Genomic DNA, 25,246 nt, shown 5'->3' on the forward strand with positions numbered 1-25,246 from the left:
TGCAGGTTCGAAAAAGTATGCATGGGAAAAAGTTTTAGTGCTAAAATAGAAGACCTTTAAGTGATTTAGAATTTAATACTATTTATCCTATATACTAAAATATCTTATTTGGAAAACTCATACCAGGGGACTAACAGTCAAGCACTGCAGATGACTTGCTTGCCGTTTCCTTCTTTTCTCTCTACCCATTCGCAATCAATGCCACATATAAATAACCAAAGTAGCTACGCTAAGCCGTATGTAGGGCTACATTTAATGTCATTGCTTGTTGTTAATTAAATTTCTAATTTTAACTATTTTACAATTGAAACAATTAGCTAGAGGGTAAGAGTCTGAGCTGAATCTGTTTCATAGACAACAGAGCATTTTGTGAGTGAATGTGTAATAGAATTAGAAAAGTTGGATTCCAGATGCGAGAGCTAAAACAGCAGCTGCAGCATTTAATTGGCAATAAAAAGTGAACAAAAAATGTCATGGAGCAGCTAGAGAGGGTCGCCCTCTGAACTATTTGATCTAGTTCTAAATTTGTTAGCTAATAGAGTGAGAAAAGCTTTAAATAATTATTTAAATTACGCGAAATGAAAAAACAAACTGACGATCAAATATCTGGCAATAAATATATTTTATATTCCCCTAAACAAATTAATTTATTTCTAAGTCTAACATTACGGATTTTGTATAAAATGTTACTCTATTCTGCAAAGATTTTAATATTAAAATAAATTAAAAATAAATCTAAAAATGAGAAATAGAAGATGGTTTGACCTAGCTTAGTTCTATTTCTAATTTTTGGATAGAATTTTATTGGCGCGTCTATATATATGGCAGATACATATACAAATAGCACTTTGAACTCTTAAAGCGTGAAATATTTGTTCTTTTCGTTCGACATTTATACCAAGCCATTTAGCTATGAAGAAATGAATGCTGCATTTTATTTTCATTTTTATTTGTATGCCGCATGAATTGTACTTTTTGTTGAACTCCAGTTGCCAAGTACTTAGCAGCAAGGCGCTAAAAGTCTTCTTTGTCGATTTTTGGATAAATTTTTAAACAACAATTTCGAAGAAAATAAGAACGTTTTATGTTTTTAGTGCAACGGTGCCAGCTACAGCGCCAGCTTCAGTGGGGCAATGCCAGTTGGCCTTCGGTGACCAATGCGAAATGTCATACATTTTTAAGGAGCACTTTCAAGTATTTTTATGTGGCCGGATTGTTATTAAGCTGCTCCCGATAAGGCAGGCAGTGTACGAGATAAGCAAGAGCAACAGAACGGGCACAAAAAACAACACGCCGCAGGATGTTGCTTTGAATTAAAGTGGTCTTGTGTGTGTGTGTGTGTGTGTGTGTGTGTGTGTGTGTAGGCGCTTAGGTTTTGTTTGTAAAGTTAAATGGTACAATGCGTTGATTAAACGCACACCCACTCCAGCACACTCTAGCACACACACACACAGAGAGAAAAAACGGACACTTACACTTACAGCCACACAAATTGCCCAATGGCGGCAGCCAAGCGAGCAACGCAGCAAAGTCGACTACAATAATATTGCGCAGGAGGCGAGTCGCAGAACCTGTGCACCCAACAACAATGACAGAAACAAAACACAACAATAATAGCAACAAGAGCAACAACAGCAACAGCTGTTGATACAGCTCCCTTCGGCAGCACGCCTCCTTTATCTGTCCGCCCAATTGGCTGTCTGACTGTCGGCTTTCTGTGCGTTCGCCATGTAGGCGAGTGTATAAGTGCAAATATGAGCGCCCGACGCGTCGGAAGTAGTGTGATTTACAGGCACGACGCGGCAACAGCCCACGAACGCGCATAATAAGCAAAGCCAGCAGCGACATCAAGCTCTGCAGCTGCGTTGAGTTTCCATTTACGTTCCATTCGCCAGCTTTACGGCCCAATGGAGCCTGTGTACTTTAGTACCTTTACAGTGTCATCTAAGCAGTTCCGCCACTTGAACTGCTGTTTTTTCTTGTTTCGCTCCCCATCCTCCTCTTCGCTTTTTATTGCCAGAACAAACAAACAGGAAGTATACGAAAATAGTTGCTTAGGTTTCAAAAAGCCGCTTTCAAGTATTTCACAAGAATGCAAATATTTTAATGGGAAATTACTTTGAAGTCAGCTCATTGAGCAATTTACAAATAGCATAAATATTTATTAAAGCAATGTATATTAAATCTATCTGTGGTATTTTATTCTAATAAGAAATATATTTATATATACACAGCATGAAGGTAACATCTAATGTAAATGTAACTGCAGGGAGCCAGCGCTTATTTGGTATATTGGCCAGTATCTGTTAAATTATAAGTCAACAAGACACTGGCCAATATCCGGAATGATTGCCTTATAAATCTATGCGATACTAGCCAATATCCGGCACAAGAGCTCTGTCTTGCTGTCCTCGGTATATTTTATCACACACAAAAAATAAATACAAAAAATAAATAGATAACAAATAAACATTTGAAATCGTGACTCAACTGCGGCGTATTTGTACACGATAGTTCTTCGATATATTCTTGTGTGCTGTTGGCATTTCTAACGGTTGCAAATGCATCAACTGCAGCTTTTACTGTTTATACAAAGTCAGTTGCCATATACCACATATACAGATATATTAGTCATATCCTATTTAAGAATCATAAAAATAGAAGATAAAAAAGTGCAAATTTATATTGCATATTATATGAAGATAAATGAATTTTAATATTCCATATAATAAAAGATAAATGAGTATTTATATTCTATGCTTATGTGCTGACAAATTTTCTTAAGTAGATAAATTTTCATTTCCCTTAGCGACCAAGAGCTCTGGCAGTAAAAGTAGTTTCATGTGTATAGAAGTAAGTGCAAATAATTGAAAAAGCTGCTCGATACTAGGTTAAGGGTATTTTCTAGTCACGCACGCCCCCGGGCATTGAGACTGTTTCAGTTTTATTTCCTTTGTCCTTTCGCTTGACACCGCTGCAACTAAGCTCGTTATTTAACTGGCTGCTTTCAGTCGACAGTTTTATTCGAATCGACTGCTCTTAGATTACATTGGCACATTCCGAACGAAGTGCTAGATTTCCTGTGCATAAGCAATTTTTTTCAGCTGGCTGACTGCACTAAGCTTAATAGAAATCAGCTAATAAAACTTTGCAACTTCTGTCGGCGATGATTTAAAGCGGCCTTTAACTGCAACGCCTGAATAATTCAAATTCCAGCACACGATGAACTTCCATGTGTAGAAAGGTAACATGTATTCAATATGTATTCATTGTTAAGCCCACACATACCACAGGCAGCTGCTTATTTTGCTAGCTTTCGTAAACTGTGGCATGGTGAGCTTGCACTTTACGATCAGACAAGCCACAACAATGATTAGCATAAATTTAAATTCACATAATAAACATGAAAATTCGTAGGAGTTTCCTGCTCAGCTCTATTTACCACACACCCACACACACTTGGATACACACATGCACACACACAGTCATACTTGCAACACGTATTTAGTTTGGCAAGTCGTGAAATTGGGCAGAAGGAAGCGTATATATATTAGTGTATGCACAGCATGGTGCTGCTCGACTTGCTTATAGATATGATAATAACTGTGCTAACATGCTGATTTATGCGCTGCGCAAATATTTGTTAAGGCAGCCCAAAGCCTGAAGTCGACTTTAAAAAGTTTCTTAAGCCCGAAGTCATCCCTCGGCCTGATTGCTGGCACACATACAGCGTACGTCTATTTATGTTATGTGAGTGTTGACATTTAAGCAGACTTTTAAAGTTTGGTATACTCTGTATTGAGTTAGAGCAAAGGATGTGGCCATAGTGATGATAAACTCTTAAATTACATCACTTGAATTGCTATTTTAAATAAATATATTCGGCATTTGAAATCAAAGAGCAAAGAGAAACATTTGTACGATTTCTGCTTTGGCTTCGCCAACTGTTCAAATGCCTATTCTTATGCTCGCCTTCTGACAGCACGCTTCTTTCTTGCCCCGCCCACCCACTCAATGAAAATATATGCTGCAATAACAATTGTCAGAGTGCTCGTCGTGCCATTGTTTGCGCTGTCAATGGCTCTGCGCCAGTTGACAATTGCATCCAGCTGGCAGGGCAGCGCCTTGTTTCCACATGTTCACATGCTGCAGAGGAGTTGTGCCTGTTTGCATTTGTCTACGATTGTCAAGGCACAGGCCCTGTGTGTGTGTGTGGGTGTGTGTGTGTGTACATATGTTTGGCTGACACTGTCTGCGACTTGTTTGAGTTCATTGTTGGCATTTGGCATAATTAAACGCAGCTGAAAGTCATGTCAACATGGCTGAAACACACTCACAGCAGACACAATGTTGGAGCCATTGTAATTACGCAAATAGACACTGCGACACTTGGGCTCTCCGGCACGCCCAAAAGTATGCAACAGCCGCTCCACATGTGCTGCCTGTCAAATCTGGCAGCTCATCATAATTGAAGCAAAGCATCTATGAAATTTTTAAAGGCCTTAACGAGCCTCTGCCCAAATGCAAATGAGCATTTAATGGAAAGAAATGCCGTGGCAGAAACACGATAACATATTTTATGGCCAAGCACTTGCGGGCTTAAAAAAATGTATGCGTTGAGTGCTTGATGGCAATTTCAATTATTAAAGCATTAATTAGATAAGTTTCGCACGCAAACAGAACATTATCTACTCCCAGGACACTCGGGTCTGATTTGAGCTTGGACTCAGCCAACTTCCGAGGTGGCAGCTATCACGCCCAACGTAATCTCGTTTGCACATATCCAATTTATGCACTTGATAAATAATTAAAAAGGTTCTCAGCCTCTCTCTCTCTCGTTTTTTGGGCATAACAGTTATTAAGATTCTTCATGGCCAAACACAGCCCTCTGTATCTCTTCTCCCCTCCCTCTACCAATCGACCTCTGAGCTTGTGAACTCTGCAGCTGTCAACTGACCCAGTTTGAAGCTTATCTACACGATTTGTTATCTTGTGCAGTCTCACAGAGAATACGTTTTAAATCAACTGTAATCATGAGCATGACAATTGTTTGAATGTTAATAATTGGGGAACGTGCTCAAAGACATTTGCATATATACACATATCGTATGTATATATTACGAGTACAGAACTAGATAAATTAGCATATCCCACTACAATTGCAATATGTATCAATTTGCGTGTGTATGTGTGTGTGTGTTTGACAATTGCAATGCAACAAATAGAGGTAGATGCTAATTTATCATGAGCTGTGCTACGGCTTTCCATCTGACGGAGCTGCTGTGGCAAACTGTCAATTAGCTGTGTAATTGTTTGGCTATGTCAACGTCACCTGCTCTGCTCTTGTCTGAGATGAGATGAGATGAAGCAATCGATTGCCTCGCAGATTTTCAGGCTATCAACAGCACAATAATTAGCTGCTAGAGCACTTGGGCTTGTTGAACGCCACTCGAAAGCAAGTTGACTTAAGCTGATTGCGATTTGCAGACTGTCAATCGACGACGAGTCGACTGCCGATTTCAATCTGAATTTCCCGCTTTTGCTGCCTTGGTGTTGCTGCTTCATCACACTTTAACTAGCAGTGAAAGCCAATCGATTTTCTGCCATGTGTCGCATTTTTTGCACTTGCCATGCAAGTGAATTTGAGTGGAAGACTTGTAAAGCGAATGGCACTGTGGCTCTCTGTACCTCAGCGCGCGGCGAAGGCTGCGCTCCTCTGCTACATCAGCAACACACACAACCTCGCAGCAGCACCTCTTATTCTGTGAGCTTGAAGCCAAAGAGGTCTGCTCCTACCATTCTCTGCACTCGTCCTGAGCTCTATTGATTGTTGCACATTTATCCAAAAATAAAGACCTGCACTCCCTCACACACGCACACACACACACACTTGGAATGTCATTGCGGCTGCTGAATGGCAAATTATAAATAGTTCTCGATTTATTTCAGTTATCAACTTTTTTGAACATCCTCAACGGACTCGATTTTATTGCAAATTTCTAGTCCAAGTAACTTGTGCATCATTGTTGTATCGCAATTACATGCTCAACTTGCAGGGCTTGAGCTGCACTCATCGATCCCGGCATGAATAGGGCAATGGCTGGAAATCCACAATAAAAAGTACGTAATGAAAGTAGCAAAAAAACGGCTCATGTTTTATGGTCAATAAAAAGCGGAGCCTTTTGGGTTTATTGAAACCCTTGGACTGTGCGGCATTGAAAAATCTTTTCCTGCCATCTGACCCTCGTCAAAAGGAGACGACCTATCACTGAAAACTGAAATGCAGACAACATAAAAATCAGAAAGTACCATTCTCATTTGCTCCACAAGACAGACAGAGAGCGACCAAGAGAGAGAGAGAGAAAGAAAATGACAGACATATATATATATAGAGTGGCAAAGGACATAATGCTCTGCGCAATTATATGGCAACATCCATACAAACGTTGCGGCTACTGTGGTTAAGCTTAATGGCTAAGTAGAGGTGTGAAAAGACCAGAGTCGCTTCCCCTAAGCGGCTAAATGGCAGACGCACAGTTTCACACCTACACAGCATTGCAACTGGCCAACGAGTTATGAGTAAGTGTGTGTGTATGGGTGGGGTGAGTGTGTGTGTGCTTGTGTCTGCATTCCCTTTTTGCGGTTTTTATTTGTGACCCAATTTATGGCCAGGCTAGAATGAGCGCATTGCACCCAGACATTGTGTTCATTTGTTCCCATAATAACGTCAGGCATCTGCCAACAGCACGCACACCCACACACACACACATACACACATGGTTGGTGGTATTTAAATCCGGCTAATAAAATTCAATTGCTGCGATTCTCTCACCGTTACTGATGATTTAATTCAGTTGTGCCACATCAAAATAAATGTTTGCATTTACATTTTTAGCTAGGATACAAATTTTAATTACAGCAAGATAAACTGATTATTTATAAAAACGTTATCTGATTAGCTCTCACAAATATATCTGCCCCAAATTATAGATATATGTTCGCTGAGCCAGCAAATTGGTGTTGAACCATTATGAGAGGTATGCGCTATTCCCCTCGCAGTCTGATTGACCGGTAATCGATGCCGCTTGTCACGCCCACCGGCAGCGATACAATCCTAATCGAATTCAACAAATTATTGGCGGAAATGTTTGCACATTTCAATTGGCACCAAGGCCCACATTGTGCGCGATTCTGTTTGCATTGTATTTGACCGACAACAGCCTGTGGGCTGTGGTCATAGCAGGGGCAAATATGGGACAATAAACGCTACATTGTGAAACATCAACAATGGCTAATGCTATTAATATTTTATTATTATTATTATTATTACTACATACTTCGTAGCTATGCCGAACAATGGCAAAAACTGGGCATTCTGTGCTCCTCCTGCCGGCTAATGGAGAATGCCGAATTAAATCCAACACAGCATCGCAGACAAATAATAATGGCAACAATAGCGTCACTGTGTAGTTGTATGGGTGTGTATACGGGTGTGTGGACTGTGTGGGTGTGTATACATTTGCACATCCCAAGGCAACGGAAAAAGTCGGACGTGTGGATTAATAATTCAATTGGATTGCACAATGCGTCGCATGCGTTTTGCACTCTAAATGCAAAGTGCCTGCCAGGGCGAGAGAAAAAATAAGCATAGCCCGGAAGTGCCCAACTAGCAGATACCCTGTACAAATGTTAATATGCTTATACATACAGATTACATATTTATTTATTTATTGTTGTATTTTTATTCTGATCATTTTAGGTTTCATTTCACTAAGAACTACGGTTGTCGAAAATATAACAAAATATAAATATTTTTATGTAAAAAATACATTTATATCGGAATATTCTTTTTGATATATTTGAGTGACAAGTGAAGCAAGCGAAAAGTACGAATATTGAACATGGTGAAAACGAATTATTCTGAATTTAATTTGGGCATTAAAGTAATAAGAGCAAGTGCCTAACACATCAGAGACTCTGGAGTTAAGCAGTTTTTAGCATATAAATAAAAAATACTTATTGTTATTATTCTTGTTTTTTGGGACGGATTATAAATTGATTGAGGAAAATCTATATATATAAAAGAAAGTTGTGTAAAAGTGAAGACTGCTTATAACTTGATTTGGGCTGAACCAATTTTCATGGTTTTTGATTTGTTGGATTTGTCTCCGCAACGAGTTTAGTATAGGGTCTTAAAAATACTGAAAAAATTTGCCGAATACTTGAAAAACGCGGTTTTTTCCCCAAATGTTCAAATTTTTTTTATACCCAGTAGGCTTGGTAACAGTGACAGTTTTGACAATAGTGTAGAAGTAAATAAACAAATGTAGTCAGTCAGTCTACGGTCTCCTGACCTCGAGCAGACCTGACTATTCAAAAATAAAAAAAAAAAAAATTTTCAAATCAAAAGGAAAAATATTTCAAATCAAAAATCTGCAAAAAATCAAAAGATTAAAACCTGACTGTTCAAAAAATAAATAAAAAATTAAAAATTCGAAATTAAAAAAAAAAAAGGTAATTATTAAAAAGTGTATTTTTGGCTTTTTATATTTTCGGACTTTTAAACTTTATAAATATTTCAAATCAAAAATCTGCAAAAATTAAAAAAAAAATCAAAAGATTAAAACCTAACAATCAAAAATAAATAAAAAATTCAAAATTCAAAATTCGAAATTAAAAAAAAAAAAGTTAATTATTAAAAATTGTATTTTTGGACTTTTACAAAAGCTAAATATCTCGAAAGTTCAGGTATTTGTTTGTCTCAAACATAAATTTGTGTAAATTATTTATATTTATATTTCTCGATTGTTTTATATGGTTTTGTGCGAGGGCAGTATTACTATTAATAAAAATGCCGCGTCCTAGAAGATCTAATCTTTCCCGGCGGACCCATAATGCAATTAGGCAACGGAATAGCGCGAGTCAATTATCTGACGAAGAGCGAGAAATCGCCCGAGAAAGGCTCCGCGTTAGTACCCAGGGAAGAAGGGCCTTAATTCGTGCTTCTCAAAGAGAGGCAGCCCGTGAAATGGCAATAAGAAATGGTTCAAGGATTGATTTGAATCGAGCAGCGTTTCGATATGATTGCACCATTGATTACAGCTTGAATCGTTTAGTTTGCATTGGTCCAATGGACGTTGTTTGCTAGCATTGTGGCGCATTGAAGTTTGCTGGTGAAACGCCCGGTTTGTGCTGCCTTAGTGGTAAAGTGACATTGCCATTAGCGGTCACCATAGCCATTGCGTTCCCTGCTTTATGGCGAAACACTAGAATCACGACATTTTCTAGCGAACACTCAAAAATACAATGCCTGTTTCCAAATGACATAATTTGGGGCGGAAAATATTGGAGACGGATATTTAAGGTAATTTACGTTAAAAATTTTATTTTCTATGACTGCCAAAAAAAATTTTGAATAATGTAGTTTGTTAGATTTCTGTAAATAGTGTTTGTAAATATAACTATAATAACTATGGCTTTGAATTTAAAGATTCAAGGCCAGATTTGCCATCGCATTGGATCATTGCAACCTATTGAAGATGCACAGCAAAAATTCTTGCAAATATACTTCATGGGCAATATGGAAGAACAACTTGACCGGCGTCAAGAAATGAACACAGCTATGAAAAGAGCAATTCTCCATGATTTGCATGCTTAGAAATTTAAACCAACCAAAACTGTGCAATGGAACGCGTTTGGTGATAAGAAAACTGATGAGCAATGTGATTCACGCGTTGATACTCAAAGGAAAATTTAAAGATGAGGAAGTTCTTATTCCTAGGATTCCGATGAGCTCAACAGATATGCCCTTTGAATTTAAACGAATTCAATTCCCGCTTCGTCTTGCCTTCGCCATGACGATCAACAAGTCACAGGGCCAATCTTTGACTATTTGTGGCCTCAATCTAGAAAATGCGTGTTTTTCTCATGGTCAATTGTACGTGGCATGCTCACGTGTTGGCAAACGATCCGCATTATTTGTTCTTGCACCCGACCAAAAAACGAAGAATGTCGTTTACAACAAGGTGCTTGAATGAAAATCCGATTAATAAATTTATCAGTGTATCCCAGCCTGAACAACATAGCTTTCAACAATTTTTTACCTAGAAATAATATAGAGGGCAATGCAACGTTTGCCGGGCCAGCTAGTTATATAATATAATATAATATTGATATATCGATATTTTAAAGTTGCATACCAAGTATCACATTGATATTTTTCAAAACCTAAAATACAGCGATACGATATTTTAAAATTGTTTGGCAGCCCTAGTAAGTAACTTTATAACCTCTTAAAGACTAAATATTCATACTATATCTTTAGTTCATCTACATAGATTTTCAGTATACTATATAGATACTTGAATATAAACTCATCAGCCTGTTTGAGTGTATAATATCAGTATTAATCTCTATTCTCTATTATCAATTATCTCTGTTATTATTTGTCTATTATTACTCTCTTATATTCTTTGCCATAAGTGCACTAACAAATATACCCGTTTCTTTTCAAGTTGAATGGGTAAACAAAAACTCATATACATGCAAGTTTAATATGAGCATATTTTGTTCATTCAAATGTTGCTCTGTTGCAATACCAATTTCAATGGCAGTCGACTACAAATTCTCCACCAAAAATGTATGCAAACTTTGCAATTTATCGATTAGATGTGCTTTTCGAAAGTTATGCAAATGTTTGATTGTCAATTAAGTTGACAACATTGTTAGGCAAATTGACACAAATTGCGTTATGAACAATGTTGCCATAGTTTCCGTATTATAATGTTGTTAATAGTCCATCCACTTGCGCAATTGCTCGTTTAATTAGTTAGAGGTCCATTTAGACATAAACTGTTTAACGACGAATATGGCTAATTGCTGCCTGCTCGGACAGGTGCGTACGTAGGTGAGTCAGCAGCAATGACAACAGCAACGGTAACGGCAACAGCAACCGCAACAGGGTTATTCTCAAAGCACTGCACGTTAACTTCGTTCTAGTCATTATTTACATTCGATTGAAAGTTAAGCGTGCAAACAGTTCAGCACAGAGAAAACTTTATCGTTGTATGGATGGGATACGGGCTACGAATAAATACTATATAGTGCGCTCTGAATTTGTATCTGTGTGGCAGCATCCATATATATATATATATATATATATATATATATATATATATATATTTCGAGTACTTTTCATATCCTTTACGTGGCACGTAAATTTTTCGTTAGCCAAAAACAGGATAAAGTTTGGCACCGCCGCGCATTACCCCTGCCATCTGTGGACCCTTTTCAAAAGTGGATTATGCATCGATATGTACATACATCGCATCCATATATATGTATACGATTATACATACATATAAATATTGTATACATATAGATTTACCCATATCTGACTCGTGAAAAGTTTCGCCTGTGCGTGTTCTGCTAATGAGTCCCACATTAATATCCATTTAGCACCTGGTTACTGAGCAATGAAATAGAAAGACACATACTATTTATATAAGCATATAATCATCCCCCCAATCCTCAGCCATAGTTCGTGATTATTTCAATAAACTATAGCGTGGGTAACTATGGCAAGTTAAGTCTCATATGTATAGCTTCAACTAATGTGTACTAGAGCATCTAATATTAATATATATATATTATATATTCATGATATGATCATAGTAAATTCTTTGCATTTTATTTTTTCCGCCCAAAACTATTTACTGCTCACATTTATTGAAGTCTTTAACTCTTTTAGTATGATTACATTTTCCAGCTCAAATATGTCACTGACATTGACAGCCCAAAAATGTTCATCACAGACCAAGTTTACTACCCATCAATACAGAACGGCAGAGAAGGTGAACAGGTTTTTGCAGCTTTTAAATGCTTTTAATATTACCAGATTTGTTTTATCTTTACAATATTGTCTCGGCAAACTTAAATACAAAATGAATCAAGCTTTATATGTGAATAATATTCTCATATACTGAGATGCGTAATCACATATCGACTTTCGATTACCACAATGTCAAGTAGATGCCTTCTTTTCGGCGCTTTTCTATTCTTTGGTTGTTGTTTGCGCTTGACAACTCGTGCATCGGGCGAGGCTAGTGCAGATATTTATTGCGTATACGCTCCATAAACCGCATGCAATCAAGCTACAATGTTAGAGGATATGCGCGCGCGTAATAAAAGTGAGTTCATAAAAGCTGATGGCTGCTGCTATATGCCGGATGCCGGATGCCTGGTGTGGCTTGGCTGATGGCTGATGGGCAATGGCTGATGGCCGATGGCCGATGGCTGTCGTAGTCATGTAGCCGATCAAACAGTAAATTACAGGAGCATCTGAGTCAACAGCAATACCTGAGTCTTTTGTGTGGCAAAGGATAATTTTACGAGCATTCCGAGGACATAAGGCAACCTAAGCCATACCGATAAACCCATTCACAATCGATGTGCCATGCCCATTAACTTACCGTAGTGCCGTCGTAGCCATTTGTCAGCAGTTGAATGTCGATTTCCAGCTCCAGATCCACTTTGGAGGTTGTTAGTTGCAGCGGCAGGTGATCGACAGCCAACAGCCCGCTGTGGTTGCGTCGGCTGCTAGTGCCACTGTGATTGCTGCTGCTGCTGGTGGTGGTATTGCTGCCCGGCAGTAAAGTGGCCTCGCTGAGGTTTCTGTTGTTGCCGCCGCCATGATTAGAGGCAGCCGCAGCCGCCATGGCGGCGGACAGAGCTGCGATGGCCGTTGCGGCGCTCACGGCATTTATCATATTGCTTTCGAGGGGGATGGGGCTGGGGCAGTTAGGCGAGTTGGATGAGAGGACTGGGGGACAATAAGCTGGCTGGTTCTCTTACAGCCGCTGCGTGCGGTAGTATGTGCAATCGAAGTGCAATCTCAGAACGAACAACAATTCGCCAGGCGATTGTGGCATGGCATTTTGGCCTTGATTGTTATGTCTAATTATTGCGTCCTTTGGCTGAGTGGCTCGACGTGTACTTATTGGCTCCAAGCATTATTGCTGCAGCTGCTGCTGCCCTCGATTGTTCTATTCATTAGCGTAAGGCGCATATGCATATGCATTTCCCATTTCCCATTTTGCAGTCGGCACACACATATGCACATATGCACTTAAACAATTGTGAATGCAGCATAAACACTGTGTAAATCAACGTCTCCTAGGCGTGTGCTGAGCTGTGCCCAGTCATCGTCATGCCACATTTCCCCAACGGAAATTGCATATTTTCAACAGTTTTTTGCCGTGCGCCTCCGACTGCAGAGTCATTTATTATTAGCCACGACTATAACATGGCCAAGACGTGACCATTCGACGGCAACTGTGCTTCACTTTCTGTCTGCGTGTGTGTGTTTGTATGTGTTTTGAATGGCACTAAGTAACCGTTCAGTGGAACACTGCATGCAGCCTGGCGCTAGGCCAGTGCCTCTGCCACGCCCTTTTGTAATCAGGCAAATTATCAAATTATCATTTGAGTTTGAGCTCGAGTTTGAGTTGATATTGGGCCAATAAGCCCCGCCACTAGATGTCTTCGATTTGGAATCACACTCGAATCTTGCACTCGGCACTTTAGTGCTTGCACCTTCGCGCGATGTGCACAGCAAGCGGCTTCAACGGAGGCAACTGATCAAGAGTCACTCACGCATACGCACTTACACACACGCACCTGCACACACGGACTGCTGGAAGAACTGCGTCGGCTACTGTTTCGGCCGATGGAGGCTGCTGCCGCGCCGAACTGCGCGATTTGAAGGCTGAACGTTGACTGCCCGTTAACAGGCACGCACGAGCGACACGTTGCTCCATGGCGGGCATACGGACAGGCAGGCAGGCAGGCAGGCAGGCCGGCAGTCGGGCGGGCGGGCGGAACGCAGGCGAATGCCGTGCGTTCATTTGCCAGTGCCGCTCGGTATGCAACAAATTTGAAGCGATTTCTAACGACACTGGCGGCGAAGGCTCCAACGATTCAACAGGATGTGCCAAATGGCTAGTAGCACAGGCGAAATATGTGCGCAGCGCACAGCAGAGCGAGCTTTGCCGAGCGAAAAGAGTGACGAGAAAACGAGAGAGCGGCAACTAGGCAGATTGAGAGTGAGAGGGAGGTGCACAGAAAGCACCCGCTCTTATCGGCTAAGCACCTGTTGTACCACATCGCATTTGGCGCGTTTCATGCGCGTTTTATGCGCTGTTTATGCGCGACTCCTGCTTACATCCCCGCCCGCAATTTAGCTACGTTACCGCCAGCTCGACTCAGCGCGACAGTGTGAAGTGCAAGTGTAATGAAACTAAATTGCGACCTCTGACAAATTGCACTTGCCCAGCAATTTTTCAATTTCAATTTCATCTAACTTAGGCTAGCATTTATTTAGGCACACAATTGAAAATATATATATCTATCTCTCTCTATATTCTCTCTCTCTCTCTCTCTCTCTCTCTCTCTCTTCCACTTATCACAAGTTAACTAAAGCCTAAAAAGAAACGAGTCGAGTCAGAGCCAGATGTGCTGGCGCAGCCAACTAATATGCCTCGCCAGATCTGTATAGATGACGGGCTGCGTCAAATCGCAGCGATTGGTAAACACCTGGCCAGCGGAGACGACGCCGCGCAGCAGCCAGATATTGTTCTCCTGGAGCATGAGGCCGCCGCCGGAGTCGCCGCTGCAGGGTCCCGCCGCCTGTTTATTGCTCGCACAAATTGTGTTTTGCGTGACCAGTCTGATGCCCTCGCTGGATCTCAGACTGCGCAGGCACTCGGCCTCTGTGATAATATCCGTATCGGTCATCTTGGCTACGCGCGTGTTCGGGTTTCCATGCTCGTCGGATCCCCAGCCAGCCACGTAGGACTTGTAGCCAGATGGCAGCTGCAACCGAAAATTCTCATTCCACAGGCAAATGGGCTTGATGTATTCGCCAAAGCTGCAAAAGAAAATGCCAATGAAATTCAGTTTATCAGCAGTTGTTAAGGGCACTATCGAAACCTACCTCACTGGAGACGAAAGCTTGAGCAGCGCTATGTCCGCATTCGAGTAGTTTCTGGGCGTGTATGCTTCGTGTACCATCAGCACAGATACCTCACCCAACAGGCCGTCCGATACCAAGTCCAATGTGTTGCGGCCCAGCGAAACACCGACACGGCTCGGCGGCAAGTTTCGCTCGGCGTAAACGAAGCAGTGCGCCGCCGACAGCACCGTAGAGGCCGAGATGAGCGTACCGCCACAGAAGAAGCGAAGACCGTCGGGACCACGCTCATACAGGGCGGCCATCCAAGGCAGCTGGCCGCGACGCACCTGGCTGCCAAAGTGAAGTAGAGGCGATGTGACCGGCCCTTCTCGGCCGCAGATCTCAGAGAGCTGGGCAAGTCCGCCTGCAGCGGTTGCTGGTGCGGGTGCGGGTGCTGGTGGCCTGGGGCGAGGAGCAACTTTAGCAGGCGGCAATTGTGGCGCTACTGATGTCGGAATAGGCACTTGTGGATTACTGAATGTGGGCCGCTGTGGTTGCGGTTGCGCCACACTTTGTCCCCAAATAGGTCGCTGTGGCTGATTTGTTTGCTGGACGAATCGAGGATCTTGGGTGAACAGCGGCACTGAGGTAGAGCGTAGCGAATGTGACAACGTCAGCGTTACACTGCTCGGGGGATCTGTAAGGGAAATGTAATCAGCTTCGGCTCACTTTTAATAATAATCTACGAGTCACTTACATGGCGATGCCCGGCATAGGACAACATCGTTGATCATCATCAATGTCAGCTTAGGCAGCACGCCGGGAGTGGGAAAATCCACGCGATACTTGATAGGAAGTCCATAGCGCAGGTTAGACTTGGTTGTCTCTTCGTCATCCCACAGAGTGAGGCTGCCGACGTAATTCTGAATAAATAAGATTCTCATTAATGGATGTAGGAAAAAATAAAAAACAAAACCGGAAACCCCTGTTCAGCATTGCTCTTTTATTCCCGATAATGTTAACGATGATATTTTATAATATTTAGCACCGACTCACACACAATAAAAAAGTCGAGCTTTGTCTTTTACATAGACATATAATCATGTATATATAAATAAATTGATTTGGTAAAACCAACAGCGTTGCGGTTTTATTTTTGAGGCAAGAGGCAATACGATTTATGGCAGCAGAGTAAATTAAATAATACAATCGATTGTCAAGAAACCGGTCACACAACTTCTAAAACCCAAGTATCAAAGCAAGAGAGCTGCGTCGTACCATCTAGAATCTTATATTTTGCACTGTGTACTATTTATTGAATCGTAATAATAATTGAAAAACGATTTCTGCTTTTACTATAACACACTCTACAATGATAATATTAACAATATAAACAATCCATTTGCGAGGTCGCTAATACAGGGAAAAATCAAAAGTCTAATCTTCGCTCGGGGTCAGCGTGTGATAAGAGCATAGAACAAATCAATTGGTATGAGACTTGAGCGGAGGGAATTCCAAATACGAAAAATCAAAGAGTAATTTCGAAAATTATTTCTCACCGAGCTTAGACTTCCTGGCTGTGAGAACTCAACTCTGAGCGTGTTTTCCTGATACTGTGGATCATGTCGTATCGAAATGCGACCCACGTATTCCTGATTGTATGCCAGATACTCAAAGTATTCCGGGCAGGCAATGGGCGGCACTTGCTGTGCCGAGCTGAGCCTAGGCAGAAGAAGCAGCTTTATAATGATACCGCACAGTATCAAGAACTGTTCCATAATCTAAATGAGCCGAGACGCGAGACTAATTGAACAAGCGCAGTCACGATTCAGACCTCAATGGAAGAGCGCCAAGCGGTGACTATTGTATGGGGAGTTCTGTTCCGACACGCAGCGGTCAACAATCGATGAGCATCGATGATCTGGGTGAAACCCGTTTCGTTTTCGCTCTGTTTCTCTCTCGCTCCCTCTCACACTCGCTCTGTAACAACAAAGCAATAGTTGGACGATCTCTCTCGTGCTGTGTTTAGATCGATATCAATGTATTAATTTCTCTTTTTTATTCATCTTTTTACTCTCTTTTGAACGGGTATTTATTCTAGATTATCAGTGTTTTGGTTCGTAAATAAACGAGCTTATTTACTCAGAGTCAGCATATTATTGACAGCGTATCTCGACAAGGGAATTTGCATATATATAATCCACCCTGGTGACGTTCATAGTAGTAGCTGGGGTATAGAGCGAATATTTGTATAAATGTTTGATTTATTTATAAATTATTTACAGGAAGAATTTGACTTAGAGCTGAGTAATTAATAATAGGTAGAGCAAAATGCTTTTATGGCACTATTTGGAGACTGGCTAATCCCACATGTTCTGGCGGAGCCAGGCAATGTGTTTGGCCACGTCCGTGTAGATGGAGGGTCGGTTGAGATCACATGTGTTGTTTTTTTGCAGGCCAAGGGAGATGACTCCACGCAGCAGCCAGACATTGTTATCTCGCAGCATCAGTCCGCCGCCTCCGTCGCTGGCGCATGGACCGGCCCCCATGCGCTTCGCACAGATCGTGTTCGGCTGCACCAGGGAGCGCACACTCTCGCGCAGACAGTCGGACTCGCTGACGACGTTCGTGTCCGTGATTTTCGAGAACTGCGTGTTGACATTCCCGTTCTCATCGGCTCCCCAGCCAGCTACGTACATCTTAGTGCCTGCTGGCAGCTGCAGCGGATAGTTCTCGTTCCATAGGCAAATGGGAACAATGTAATCGTTGAAGCTAAAAGGGAATCGAGATAAGTTAATTCCATCGGATATGATCGTACATCGGCTTACATGACTTTCTTTGCTAGTCTAATGAGCACCATGTCCGCATTCGCGCTAAAGGCTTCATATGCGTCGTGGAAGAGCAGCTCTGAGACCTCGCGCAATTCACCCTCCGAAATGATGTCGATGGTGTTGCGACCCAGAGACACGACTGCGCGGTCAGCAGGCAGATCCCGACCAGGTAAGCGGAAGCAGTGCGCCGCCGACAGCACCGTCCTCGAGGATATAAGCGAGCCGCCACAAAAGAAGATCAGACCATTGTCTGTCCCGCGCTCGAAGAGACCGACCAACCAGGGCAGCTGGCCCCGCTGCAGCTGCTGGCCTTGGAAAATCAGTGGCGTTGTAACTGCTTGCTCCCGTCCGCAGACAGTCGTCAGCGTTTGATCTATGGGCACGGGCGTAGGATTCACCCTACTATTCAAATTAGTTTGCTGCTCTACGGCGGGCCGTGACCTGGGAGTTGTTCTAGGCGCCGGCACTTGAATCTGCGGTATCGTGTAGTCCGGTAGCTTCGCAGCCGGAATGGATGGCCCAAGGTCCCACTGCCGAATGAACCCGCTCTGACCACGCCTGGAGTCCAGGAAGGCAAGCGGCACCGTTGTGGACAGCAGTGAATGCCTAAGTATGATGGCGGTCTTTGGTGGTGGATCTGCAGAAAGATGCGAAAATTAGATGGACAACTTAACTATACTGGATTAAGTGACTCACACTGCGCTGCACTGCAGAGCACCTCATTATTGAGAGTGATTTTTGTCAATTTGGGCGGATCGCCGGGTATGGGAAAGTCGACGCGATAGTTAACGGGCTCGCCATTAGCTAAATGGGACTTGGTAACCTCCGGATTGTCCATTAGTGTCAAGCTTCCCACATAGCTCTAAGTAGATGAGAGTTAGAAAAATATATGATTAAATAAATAATTGCACTTGATAAAAACAAAAACAAAATCTGTTTTTTGTCGTTAAAGCTTCATACTTTTGGTAGGGTTATAAAGATGCCGGGGATCCACAGTTGGGTTGATAAAAACAAAAACAAAAGCTGTATATAAACTGGTCGCAGCTGTTTGGCCATGCACCAATACATGCATAGCTAATGCCACTTCGACTACCCACACAGAGAGCAGCAGAATCGAGCAATCAAGGGAACCACTTCAGCTTGTGAAACTTGCTCTTTGCGGCTATTAATAACTGTTCTCTAAGGTTTTCGCTCTCATGTTGACTCAGTCAATTAGGCATCTCATTGATTGACAACTCATTGCGTGCACACCATAAAAAAATATTCACATTTGTTTTTACATTCACTTATTGCTTTTAAATGGGGTTTTACCATGTCTATTAACTAATGCAACTATAACTATTCTGAATTATTAAGTGCATTAGCGTTCACAGCAAACAAACACACTTGTTGGGGTCAATGTGTGATAAGAGCAGAAAAATTAGCACAAAGCAGTCCAGCGGGCAGATCTTACTTACCCATTGATAAGCACCGTACTGTGAGAATTCCACAACGAGCTCGTTGCTCTCGTATTGCGGGTCATGTCGTACTGCAATGTGTCCTATGAACTGCTGATTGTACGATAAATACTCAAAGAACTGTGGGCAAGCGATAGTCGGCAAACGCTGAGCCGATATCGGCGAGATGAGTCCATGCAGTGACAGCAATATGCCGGATAATAGCAACGCACTCTCCATATAAATGGCTACTTGATGAACTGTTGATTATGATGATATGAAAATATAGAATCTACTCGTAAACTACACACGCGATTCACGCTGAAGCGAATGTCTATGTGGAACAGCGACGCACCTCGCGCTTTGAGCATCGGCACACGAATGATTTGTGTTTGCTTCAGAGCATTAAATACTAAGAGAATCGATCTGGTTCACTCAATTTGCTCGGGCGAAACCGGATAGCCACACGTGTGCGCATCGTCTGGTAAAAATATTACTCCTTCACGTGGAGTCTCCCAGTTTCAAAATTCTATTTCCCTTTGGGAATATATTGTTCGAAATATTGATAATCACTTTATGGATGCCTAGCTTATATGTAGAGTGATTATGGTTATATTGTTAAAGGTAAAAAACAAATGAATAAATAAATAAACAGGTTTATTCTGTATTTGGCTAAAACTCTTTTGTGTCAGTTTATTTATTAAATGTTTATATTTTGATTAAGTACTTATCTTCTTCTTCTTATCAGCGTTTTTCAACAAATTTAATAATTATGTATTCATATATGTGTGTATTATTATAATATTTTTCAAATAATAATTATTATTATTACTATATTATTATTTTTAATTTATTTCGAGAAATGTCAGCTGCCTCTGTTCGCTTGGTATATATGTACAAATATTTCCAATTATTAATAGCAATTAAAGATGTTCCTAAATGATTTATTTTTTTAAATTTTCTTTGAAATTAGTTTTTTGTTATTATAAATAAATATCATTATCAGATTCATATGTCATATGTAAAATAATTTTTAGGTTTAGCGCATTTTATTCTTTACAAGAAATTTAGGCAAAATAAATAATTAACGTGCCGACAAAATAATACTTATATTAATATATTTATTGACATTAGACGGCAAAGCATCCGCTTTTAACCAGCTGTAGCATATATTTACGTACTGAGTTTATTAAATTTACATAATACATATACACAGAGATTAGCGTATGTGTTGGTTAATCCAGGACATATGCTTGGCAAGATCGCAATAGAGGACATACTGGTTGTTGTTATTGCAATTGCCAATCGTACTGCGTTCGCCCAGCGAGACAATTCCGCGGAGCAGCCAACGGTTGTTGCGCTTGATCATCAGGCCTCCGCCGGAATCGCCGAGACACGGTCCGGAGCCGTCCAGATTGCCAGCGCAGAGCGTGCGATCCAGAATCTTCTGCACCTTCCAACGGCGTGCGCATTCACCCACAGTGGCTATCCTCGCAGTGACGACACGCGGAAAGCGGGTCATTGAGTTGCCGTTCTCGTCGGTGCCCCAGCCGGCAATGGAACCGATCTCGGGCTCGGCTGGATCCCTCTCAGCTGGATCCCACAGGCAAATGGGACTGATGATGTCATTGAAGCTGTTCAGTACACGAAAAGATCATGAGTCAGAGTTAAACAATCGATCAAAACAAAAGGCGGTTTAACCCACATGACTGGACTATCTAATGTGATCAGCGCAATATCTGCATCGGGCTGCAGCTGAAGGCGCGAGGAATACTCTGGATGCATCACGATGCGACTGGCGTCTCTCACTTCGGCACCGTCCTCGCTGTAATTGTCCAGGTCATAGCGCCCCAGGGCCACCAAGACGCGATCCTCTCTTATTTTGTAGACACAATGAGCCGCAGTGATGACTAAGCTCGTCGAGATGAGCGAGCCACCGCACTTGAAGGCGAGCGAGAAGGACTCTTTGTGATACACAGCTGTCAGCCAGGGATATCGGCCACGAGGAAACTCCATGCCACGTTGAATATAGGGCACCCCCGTGCCTTCCTGGCCACAGACAAACGAAGGCCAAGCTACCCCAGGGGGAGGATTTCCACGAATGCGATTTGGAATGAAAGACGGTGCAGGCACTACTGGTGCCCAAGGCACAGCAGCAGTTCGAGAAGTTGTTGCTGCTGGTAGAGTAGGCCAGATCTGACGAGGCACTGATGAAGTTATGCCAACTATTGCCGGTGACCTGGGCGACCAATCGGCTGCGGTGGACTGCTCATTCACCAGGTCGCCTAGAATACGAGATATCGATCCTTCTGCGCCATCAAGAACTACTGTCTTAATCTGCACATCGCTCGATCCCTCTGAAAAATTGCGAATGCCTGGCGTGGGCGACAGGCGACGAGGCGATGGTGATCCCTTGATTGGAAGCTCGAAGAAACGGTTGAAGAAACTCTGCGGATTATCTACAAACGCAATCTGCATATCATTGCCGTTGGCCAACTAGATCGCAATGTGGCTTACTTACACTCGCTGGCTCTGCACAGTATCTGATTATTGTGTTGCAATCTCGTGAGCTTGGGCAGCACACCCGACGCATCCGGCCAGAGGCTAACTCGAAACTTGGCGGCTCCCGGATTAGCCTGGACTTTGGCCTCATCGGGATACGGCAGCAGAGCGCCAACAGCAGATTGCTGTCAGTCAAGTCATATTGGAATTCAGTGGCACAATCAGTTCACTATTTCAATCGCAACAATCTAATCAGCTTATAGAATAACTACATACATCGTGAGTGCCACGCTGCGAGAATCGCACATCGATTCGATTGAGACCATTCGGTAGGCCAAGCGTCACCTCGCCTTGAAAAGCGCCAATGCCAATCTGCACATACTGGAAATGCTGGGCGCATGGGTTTTCCGGGAAGCGCTGTGCAACGGAAGCCATTAACACCATGGCCAATAGCAGCAGCAGCAGCGCTAGCTGCGCGTCCATTGGAACGTAAAAAAAATGATAATTAAAAACAAATAACAATTCCAGTTAAAATCTTGTCTAGTTATTGAATGCACACGCGACAAGCGCCAGTGGGCGAATATTACTGCATTCGATAATGACAGCTCAATTGCACTGAGCACCGAGCACCGCTGAGCAGTGAGCACCACTGAGCGAGTATGGCAAGAAAACTGGAAATACTACATCGTTCTAGAGCTGATAAAGCCGACATCTACGATAGAGCATCTTTAGAGAGTAAAAAGTGCTGAGAGGAAACTGCAAACTGAAAAGTGAAAATTGAAAACAGAGAACGGAACGAGAACTATACAGAAGCGTGGCTATTAGGAGATAAGCAGGCAGCTCTTTGTTTATTTTGTTAGCTTATTTGTTGGCACTCATCTCACAATATTCCGCTCGACCCAGCCGAGATGTCGAGCAACGTCACAGTAGATGACGTATCGCGACAAATCGCAGCCATTGCCAGAGCGCTGGGCCAGCGAGACAATGCCGCGCACGAACCACCGGTTGTTGCGGAGCACCATCAAGCCACCACCGGAGTCGCCCAGACAGGGGCCATGCCCCTGGCTGTTGCCCGCGCAGAGAGTGCGGGGCGTTAGGAAGTCCTTGGCGGTAACCATCTCACGTAGACATTGCTCCTGGGACACTGGCCGCACGTTGACTGTTGAGGGGAAGCGCGTTGGCTTGAAGTTCGCATCGATTCCCCAGCCGGCGACAGCAGTCTGTTCGCTGTCATCGATGCCGAGCGAGGTGCTGCTGGGCCACAGGCAAATCGGACGCACGTAGGTGGAGTATTGCACCCGCTCGGTAAGCACCAGGAGGCCCACGTCCAGATCGGGCACCAGATTGCCCACAAAGTCCGGGGGCGTGTGCACGGACTGCACGGCCATCAGGGAGGCATCCTTTTCGGGATGCAAGCTGATGTCGTGACGACCCACATAAACTCTTAGCTGAGCCGGCGTAAAGCCGTAGATGCAATGCGCCGCAGTTATCACGGTGCGAGCCGAGATCAGCGTCGTTACGCACTTGTAGGACAGCTCAATCTTGTTGGGATCCACGTTGCTGTCGTGATAGAGCGCGGCCAGCCAGGGGAAACGGCCCCTGGGCAGTGTTTCGCCGCCAATCTGTAGGCCGACGAGACCCTCCACGCCGCACTCATACGCCGCCGGCTCATGCCGCGTATCCACGGTGACAAGAGGCCTTCTGCTCGCCAACGAATTCAAAAATGGATTATCATTCACTACAAAGGACGTAGTCGGACTAGCCGTTGCAGTGGGTCTGATTCTGGTCGTCGTGAATGTGTTCAGCTTTGTGGATGTCGGCACTTGAGCCGATGCATAAGTCACAAGCTGATTGAAGAATGAATCTGGATCTATCGGTTTATACTGCGGCAGTCTCGTTGGGGGCTGCGATGGCGTCTCGTGCATTTGATATGTGGTCGTCGATGAGACAGCCATGTTCAGCTCCCGCGTTGATGTAGTGGCAGAGCCTTCGTCTAAGAAATATGAGATCGATGTGAATATTGATTGAAAACAATATTGTAAGAGCAACAGTTTAATCGATCGTATATGGCTAATTACACATTGCAAATAATATACCATAATAATTGCGTTATTAATACTGCTAAGCTACGTAATTCGAGACGTTAATCAATTTGATTCGATTACTCACATGAGCTGGCTGTGCATAGCACTTGGCCGTTCAATTCGATGCGCACTATCTTGGGCAGCTCGTCGCCGTAGCCAGTAAAGCGAACGAAGCACTCGGCCCGACCACCGTCGTGCATATTCTGTAGAGCGACTTCCTTGCTCGGATACGGTGCCAGGGAACTTATCGTGCCTGGCTGCGAGCAGGTGCAATCGGATGACGTTAGAAACGGGTCTTGCCACAGATACGCGCTGTGTCTACCTACATACGTACCGTGTTAACGCCGTGCGACACAAAGCGCAGTGTCCAGCTGACGCTCTTGAGGCCATCTTGAGGCGGGGTAACGTGGCCAATCCATTGATCGCCCTGGCGCCGATACTGGAAAATGCTGCCGCAACCATTGGGTGGCAGACGCTGCGTCAGAGCGAGGCGCAGACAAAGAGCTAGCGCCGCGAGGCTCAGTGTTCGCTTCACGATGCCCATTGAATGTCGTTTCAGAACTGTCGCTGATAGCAGTCGGGCGAGAACTGAGCATCTCGATTGCCCATGAGGCTGGAATTATCACAACGCCAGCCAGCACTCAGCTAGCTCTCTGCGCACTGTGAAATACCCGAGCGTAAGAGCGACTGACGAAGCCACCATCAGGACAGGTTTTCGGGCTTTGCCCGTTGGGCCCCTCAGGTGAAGTCAGTTTGAAAACTGAATATATATAGTATTCTGGAACCTAAAGCACATGCTATCTACGTGCATATAGTCCGATTATACTGATGCTTGAATGAAGGCAGCCAGCACTTTGTTTACAAAATAAAAACTACACTCTTTCTCTCTTCTCTCTCTCTCTCTTTTTCACTATCTCGACTTTAATCTCAACCGGTTGGAATATGGCTCTCCCTGGGGTGCCTCCCCGTGCTCTCTGTGCATCTCTGATGCGCTCTCAACAGCCAGCATAAGTGCATTTGAGCGAAACGAGTTTGACGGCAGAGGCGCAGATGCTACCTGCATATTAGCTAGTTTTATGGAAATACAGCTTGAATAACTGAATAAATTCCCCTTCTCGCAGCATTTTCCAGTTTAAAGCACGTTTTCCTGGTCTTAACCAAAAATCCTGGCATTGATAAAACTTTTCACTGACGCCACAATTTTCACTTATTATACGAAAAGTTATAGATTATATCAGACAGAAGGCAACTTTTAATGCTGTAACGCAAAGTATTTGTATGTAAATATATATTGAATATTCTGGTACACACGCAAGTGTCAGTATGTACTTGTCAAAGTAGCAGAACTTTTAACAACAATATAAACGCACCCAATTCCGACGTTTAGCTGGAGCAACGAAATTCCGGCACCTTTGGGGCTGGATGACATTGTTGTAGCACTGG

General features: G+C 43.1%; 5 protein-coding genes and 1 long non-coding RNA gene across 9 annotated transcripts in view; 1 reads left to right on the forward strand and 5 right to left on the reverse strand.

Annotated features, from left to right (window-relative positions):
* Dop1R1 (Dopamine 1-like receptor 1) overlaps positions 1–14,205 on the reverse strand; it is a 32,747-nt gene extending 18,542 nt beyond the window's left edge. For both annotated transcript variants that reach the window (XM_018000658.2, XM_018000657.2), the window contains exon 1: positions 12,471–14,205. In XM_018000658.2, coding sequence (XP_017856147.2) covers positions 12,471–12,767 — 297 coding nt within the window. In that variant the 5' untranslated portion in view covers positions 12,768–14,205. The remainder of the gene's footprint in view (positions 1–12,470) is intronic.
* On the forward strand, positions 8,072–10,080 carry LOC149270258 (uncharacterized). Its single transcript, XR_016271653.1, has 2 exons — positions 8,072–8,748; positions 8,835–10,080. It is a non-coding gene; the product is annotated as an uncharacterized LOC149270258 (long non-coding RNA).
* Positions 14,206–14,388: 183 nt separating the features above from the next.
* On the reverse strand, positions 14,389–16,831 carry LOC108609251 (chymotrypsin-like protease CTRL-1). Of its 2 annotated transcripts, none has more exons than XM_018001002.2 (4): positions 16,510–16,831; positions 15,708–15,873; positions 14,993–15,647; positions 14,389–14,926 (listed from the first exon to the last, which is right to left on the reverse strand). In XM_018001002.2, exons 1-4 carry the CDS (start codon positions 16,726–16,728, stop codon positions 14,500–14,502), a joined length of 1,467 nt encoding a protein of 488 aa, XP_017856491.1. In that variant the 5' UTR covers positions 16,729–16,831; the 3' UTR covers positions 14,389–14,499. The 2 variants fall into 2 exon arrangements, with proteins under 2 accessions (XP_017856491.1, XP_089319351.1); XM_089463225.1 differs by lacking the exon at positions 16,510–16,831 and adding an exon at positions 16,229–16,322.
* A 365-nt stretch (positions 16,832–17,196) lies between these two features.
* LOC108609215 (serine protease gd-like) lies at positions 17,197–19,615 on the reverse strand. The gene is made up of 4 exons (XM_018000952.2): positions 19,239–19,615; positions 18,478–18,643; positions 17,779–18,418; positions 17,197–17,722 (listed from the first exon to the last, which is right to left on the reverse strand). Exons 1-4 carry the CDS (start codon positions 19,455–19,457, stop codon positions 17,311–17,313), a joined length of 1,437 nt encoding a protein of 478 aa, XP_017856441.1. The 5' UTR covers positions 19,458–19,615; the 3' UTR covers positions 17,197–17,310.
* Positions 19,616–20,335: 720 nt separating this feature from the next.
* On the reverse strand, positions 20,336–22,393 carry Sp212 (Serine-peptidase 212). Its single transcript, XM_018000951.2, has 4 exons — positions 21,996–22,393; positions 21,739–21,904; positions 20,923–21,676; positions 20,336–20,851 (listed from the first exon to the last, which is right to left on the reverse strand). Exons 1-4 carry the CDS (start codon positions 22,200–22,202, stop codon positions 20,437–20,439), a joined length of 1,542 nt encoding a protein of 513 aa, XP_017856440.1. The 5' UTR covers positions 22,203–22,393; the 3' UTR covers positions 20,336–20,436.
* A 145-nt stretch (positions 22,394–22,538) lies between these two features.
* On the reverse strand, positions 22,539–24,530 carry LOC108609245 (chymotrypsin-like protease CTRL-1). Of its 2 annotated transcripts, none has more exons than XM_018000993.2 (3): positions 24,138–24,530; positions 23,889–24,060; positions 22,539–23,712 (listed from the first exon to the last, which is right to left on the reverse strand). In XM_018000993.2, exons 1-3 carry the CDS (start codon positions 24,345–24,347, stop codon positions 22,595–22,597), a joined length of 1,500 nt encoding a protein of 499 aa, XP_017856482.1. In that variant the 5' UTR covers positions 24,348–24,530; the 3' UTR covers positions 22,539–22,594. The 2 variants fall into 2 exon arrangements, with proteins under 2 accessions (XP_017856482.1, XP_089319350.1); XM_089463224.1 differs by having other exon boundaries at positions 24,130–24,269.
* Positions 24,531–25,246: the final 716 nt, after the last annotated feature.

Source organism: Drosophila arizonae, chromosome 2, assembly GCF_054131065.1.
Source record: "Drosophila arizonae isolate 15081-1271.41 chromosome 2, UAZ_ARI_1.0, whole genome shotgun sequence".
In the NCBI taxonomy this organism is placed as follows: Eukaryota; Metazoa; Arthropoda; class Insecta; order Diptera; family Drosophilidae; genus Drosophila; species Drosophila arizonae.

Excerpts from the sequence above, each read along its gene's own strand:
- Sp212 (XM_018000951.2), bottom strand. The coding sequence starts at position 22,202 with ATGGACGCGCAGCTAGCGCTGCTGCTGCTGCTATTGGCCATGGTGTTA. Across the intron at positions 21,905-21,995 it reads CGCAGCGTGGCACTCACGAT|CAATCTGCTGTTGGCGCTCT; the intron begins GTATGTAGTTAT and ends CTTGACTGACAG. Across the intron at positions 20,852-20,922 it reads ACATTAGATAGTCCAGTCAT|CTTCAATGACATCATCAGTC; the intron begins GTGGGTTAAACC and ends TGTACTGAACAG.
- LOC108609251 (XM_018001002.2), bottom strand. The coding sequence starts at position 16,728 with ATGGAACAGTTCTTGATACTGTGCGGTATCATTATAAAGCTGCTTCTT. Across the intron at positions 15,874-16,509 it reads AGCCAGGAAGTCTAAGCTCG|AATTACGTCGGCAGCCTCAC; the intron begins GTGAGAAATAAT and ends TTATTTATTCAG. Across the intron at positions 14,927-14,992 it reads AAGCTTTCGTCTCCAGTGAG|CTTTGGCGAATACATCAAGC; the intron begins GTAGGTTTCGAT and ends TTTCTTTTGCAG.
- LOC108609245 (XM_018000993.2), bottom strand. The coding sequence starts at position 24,347 with ATGGGCATCGTGAAGCGAACACTGAGCCTCGCGGCGCTAGCTCTTTGT. Across the intron at positions 24,061-24,137 it reads TGTCGCACGGCGTTAACACG|CCAGGCACGATAAGTTCCCT; the intron begins GTACGTATGTAG and ends ACCTGCTCGCAG. Across the intron at positions 23,713-23,888 it reads GCTATGCACAGCCAGCTCAT|ACGAAGGCTCTGCCACTACA; the intron begins GTGAGTAATCGA and ends CATATTTCTTAG.
- LOC108609215 (XM_018000952.2), bottom strand. The coding sequence starts at position 19,457 with ATGGAGAGTGCGTTGCTATTATCCGGCATATTGCTGTCACTGCATGGA. Across the intron at positions 18,644-19,238 it reads AGTACGGTGCTTATCAATGG|AGCTATGTGGGAAGCTTGAC; the intron begins GTAAGTAAGATC and ends TCATCTACTTAG. Across the intron at positions 18,419-18,477 it reads GCTCTGCAGTGCAGCGCAGT|ATCCACCACCAAAGACCGCC; the intron begins GTGAGTCACTTA and ends ATCTTTCTGCAG.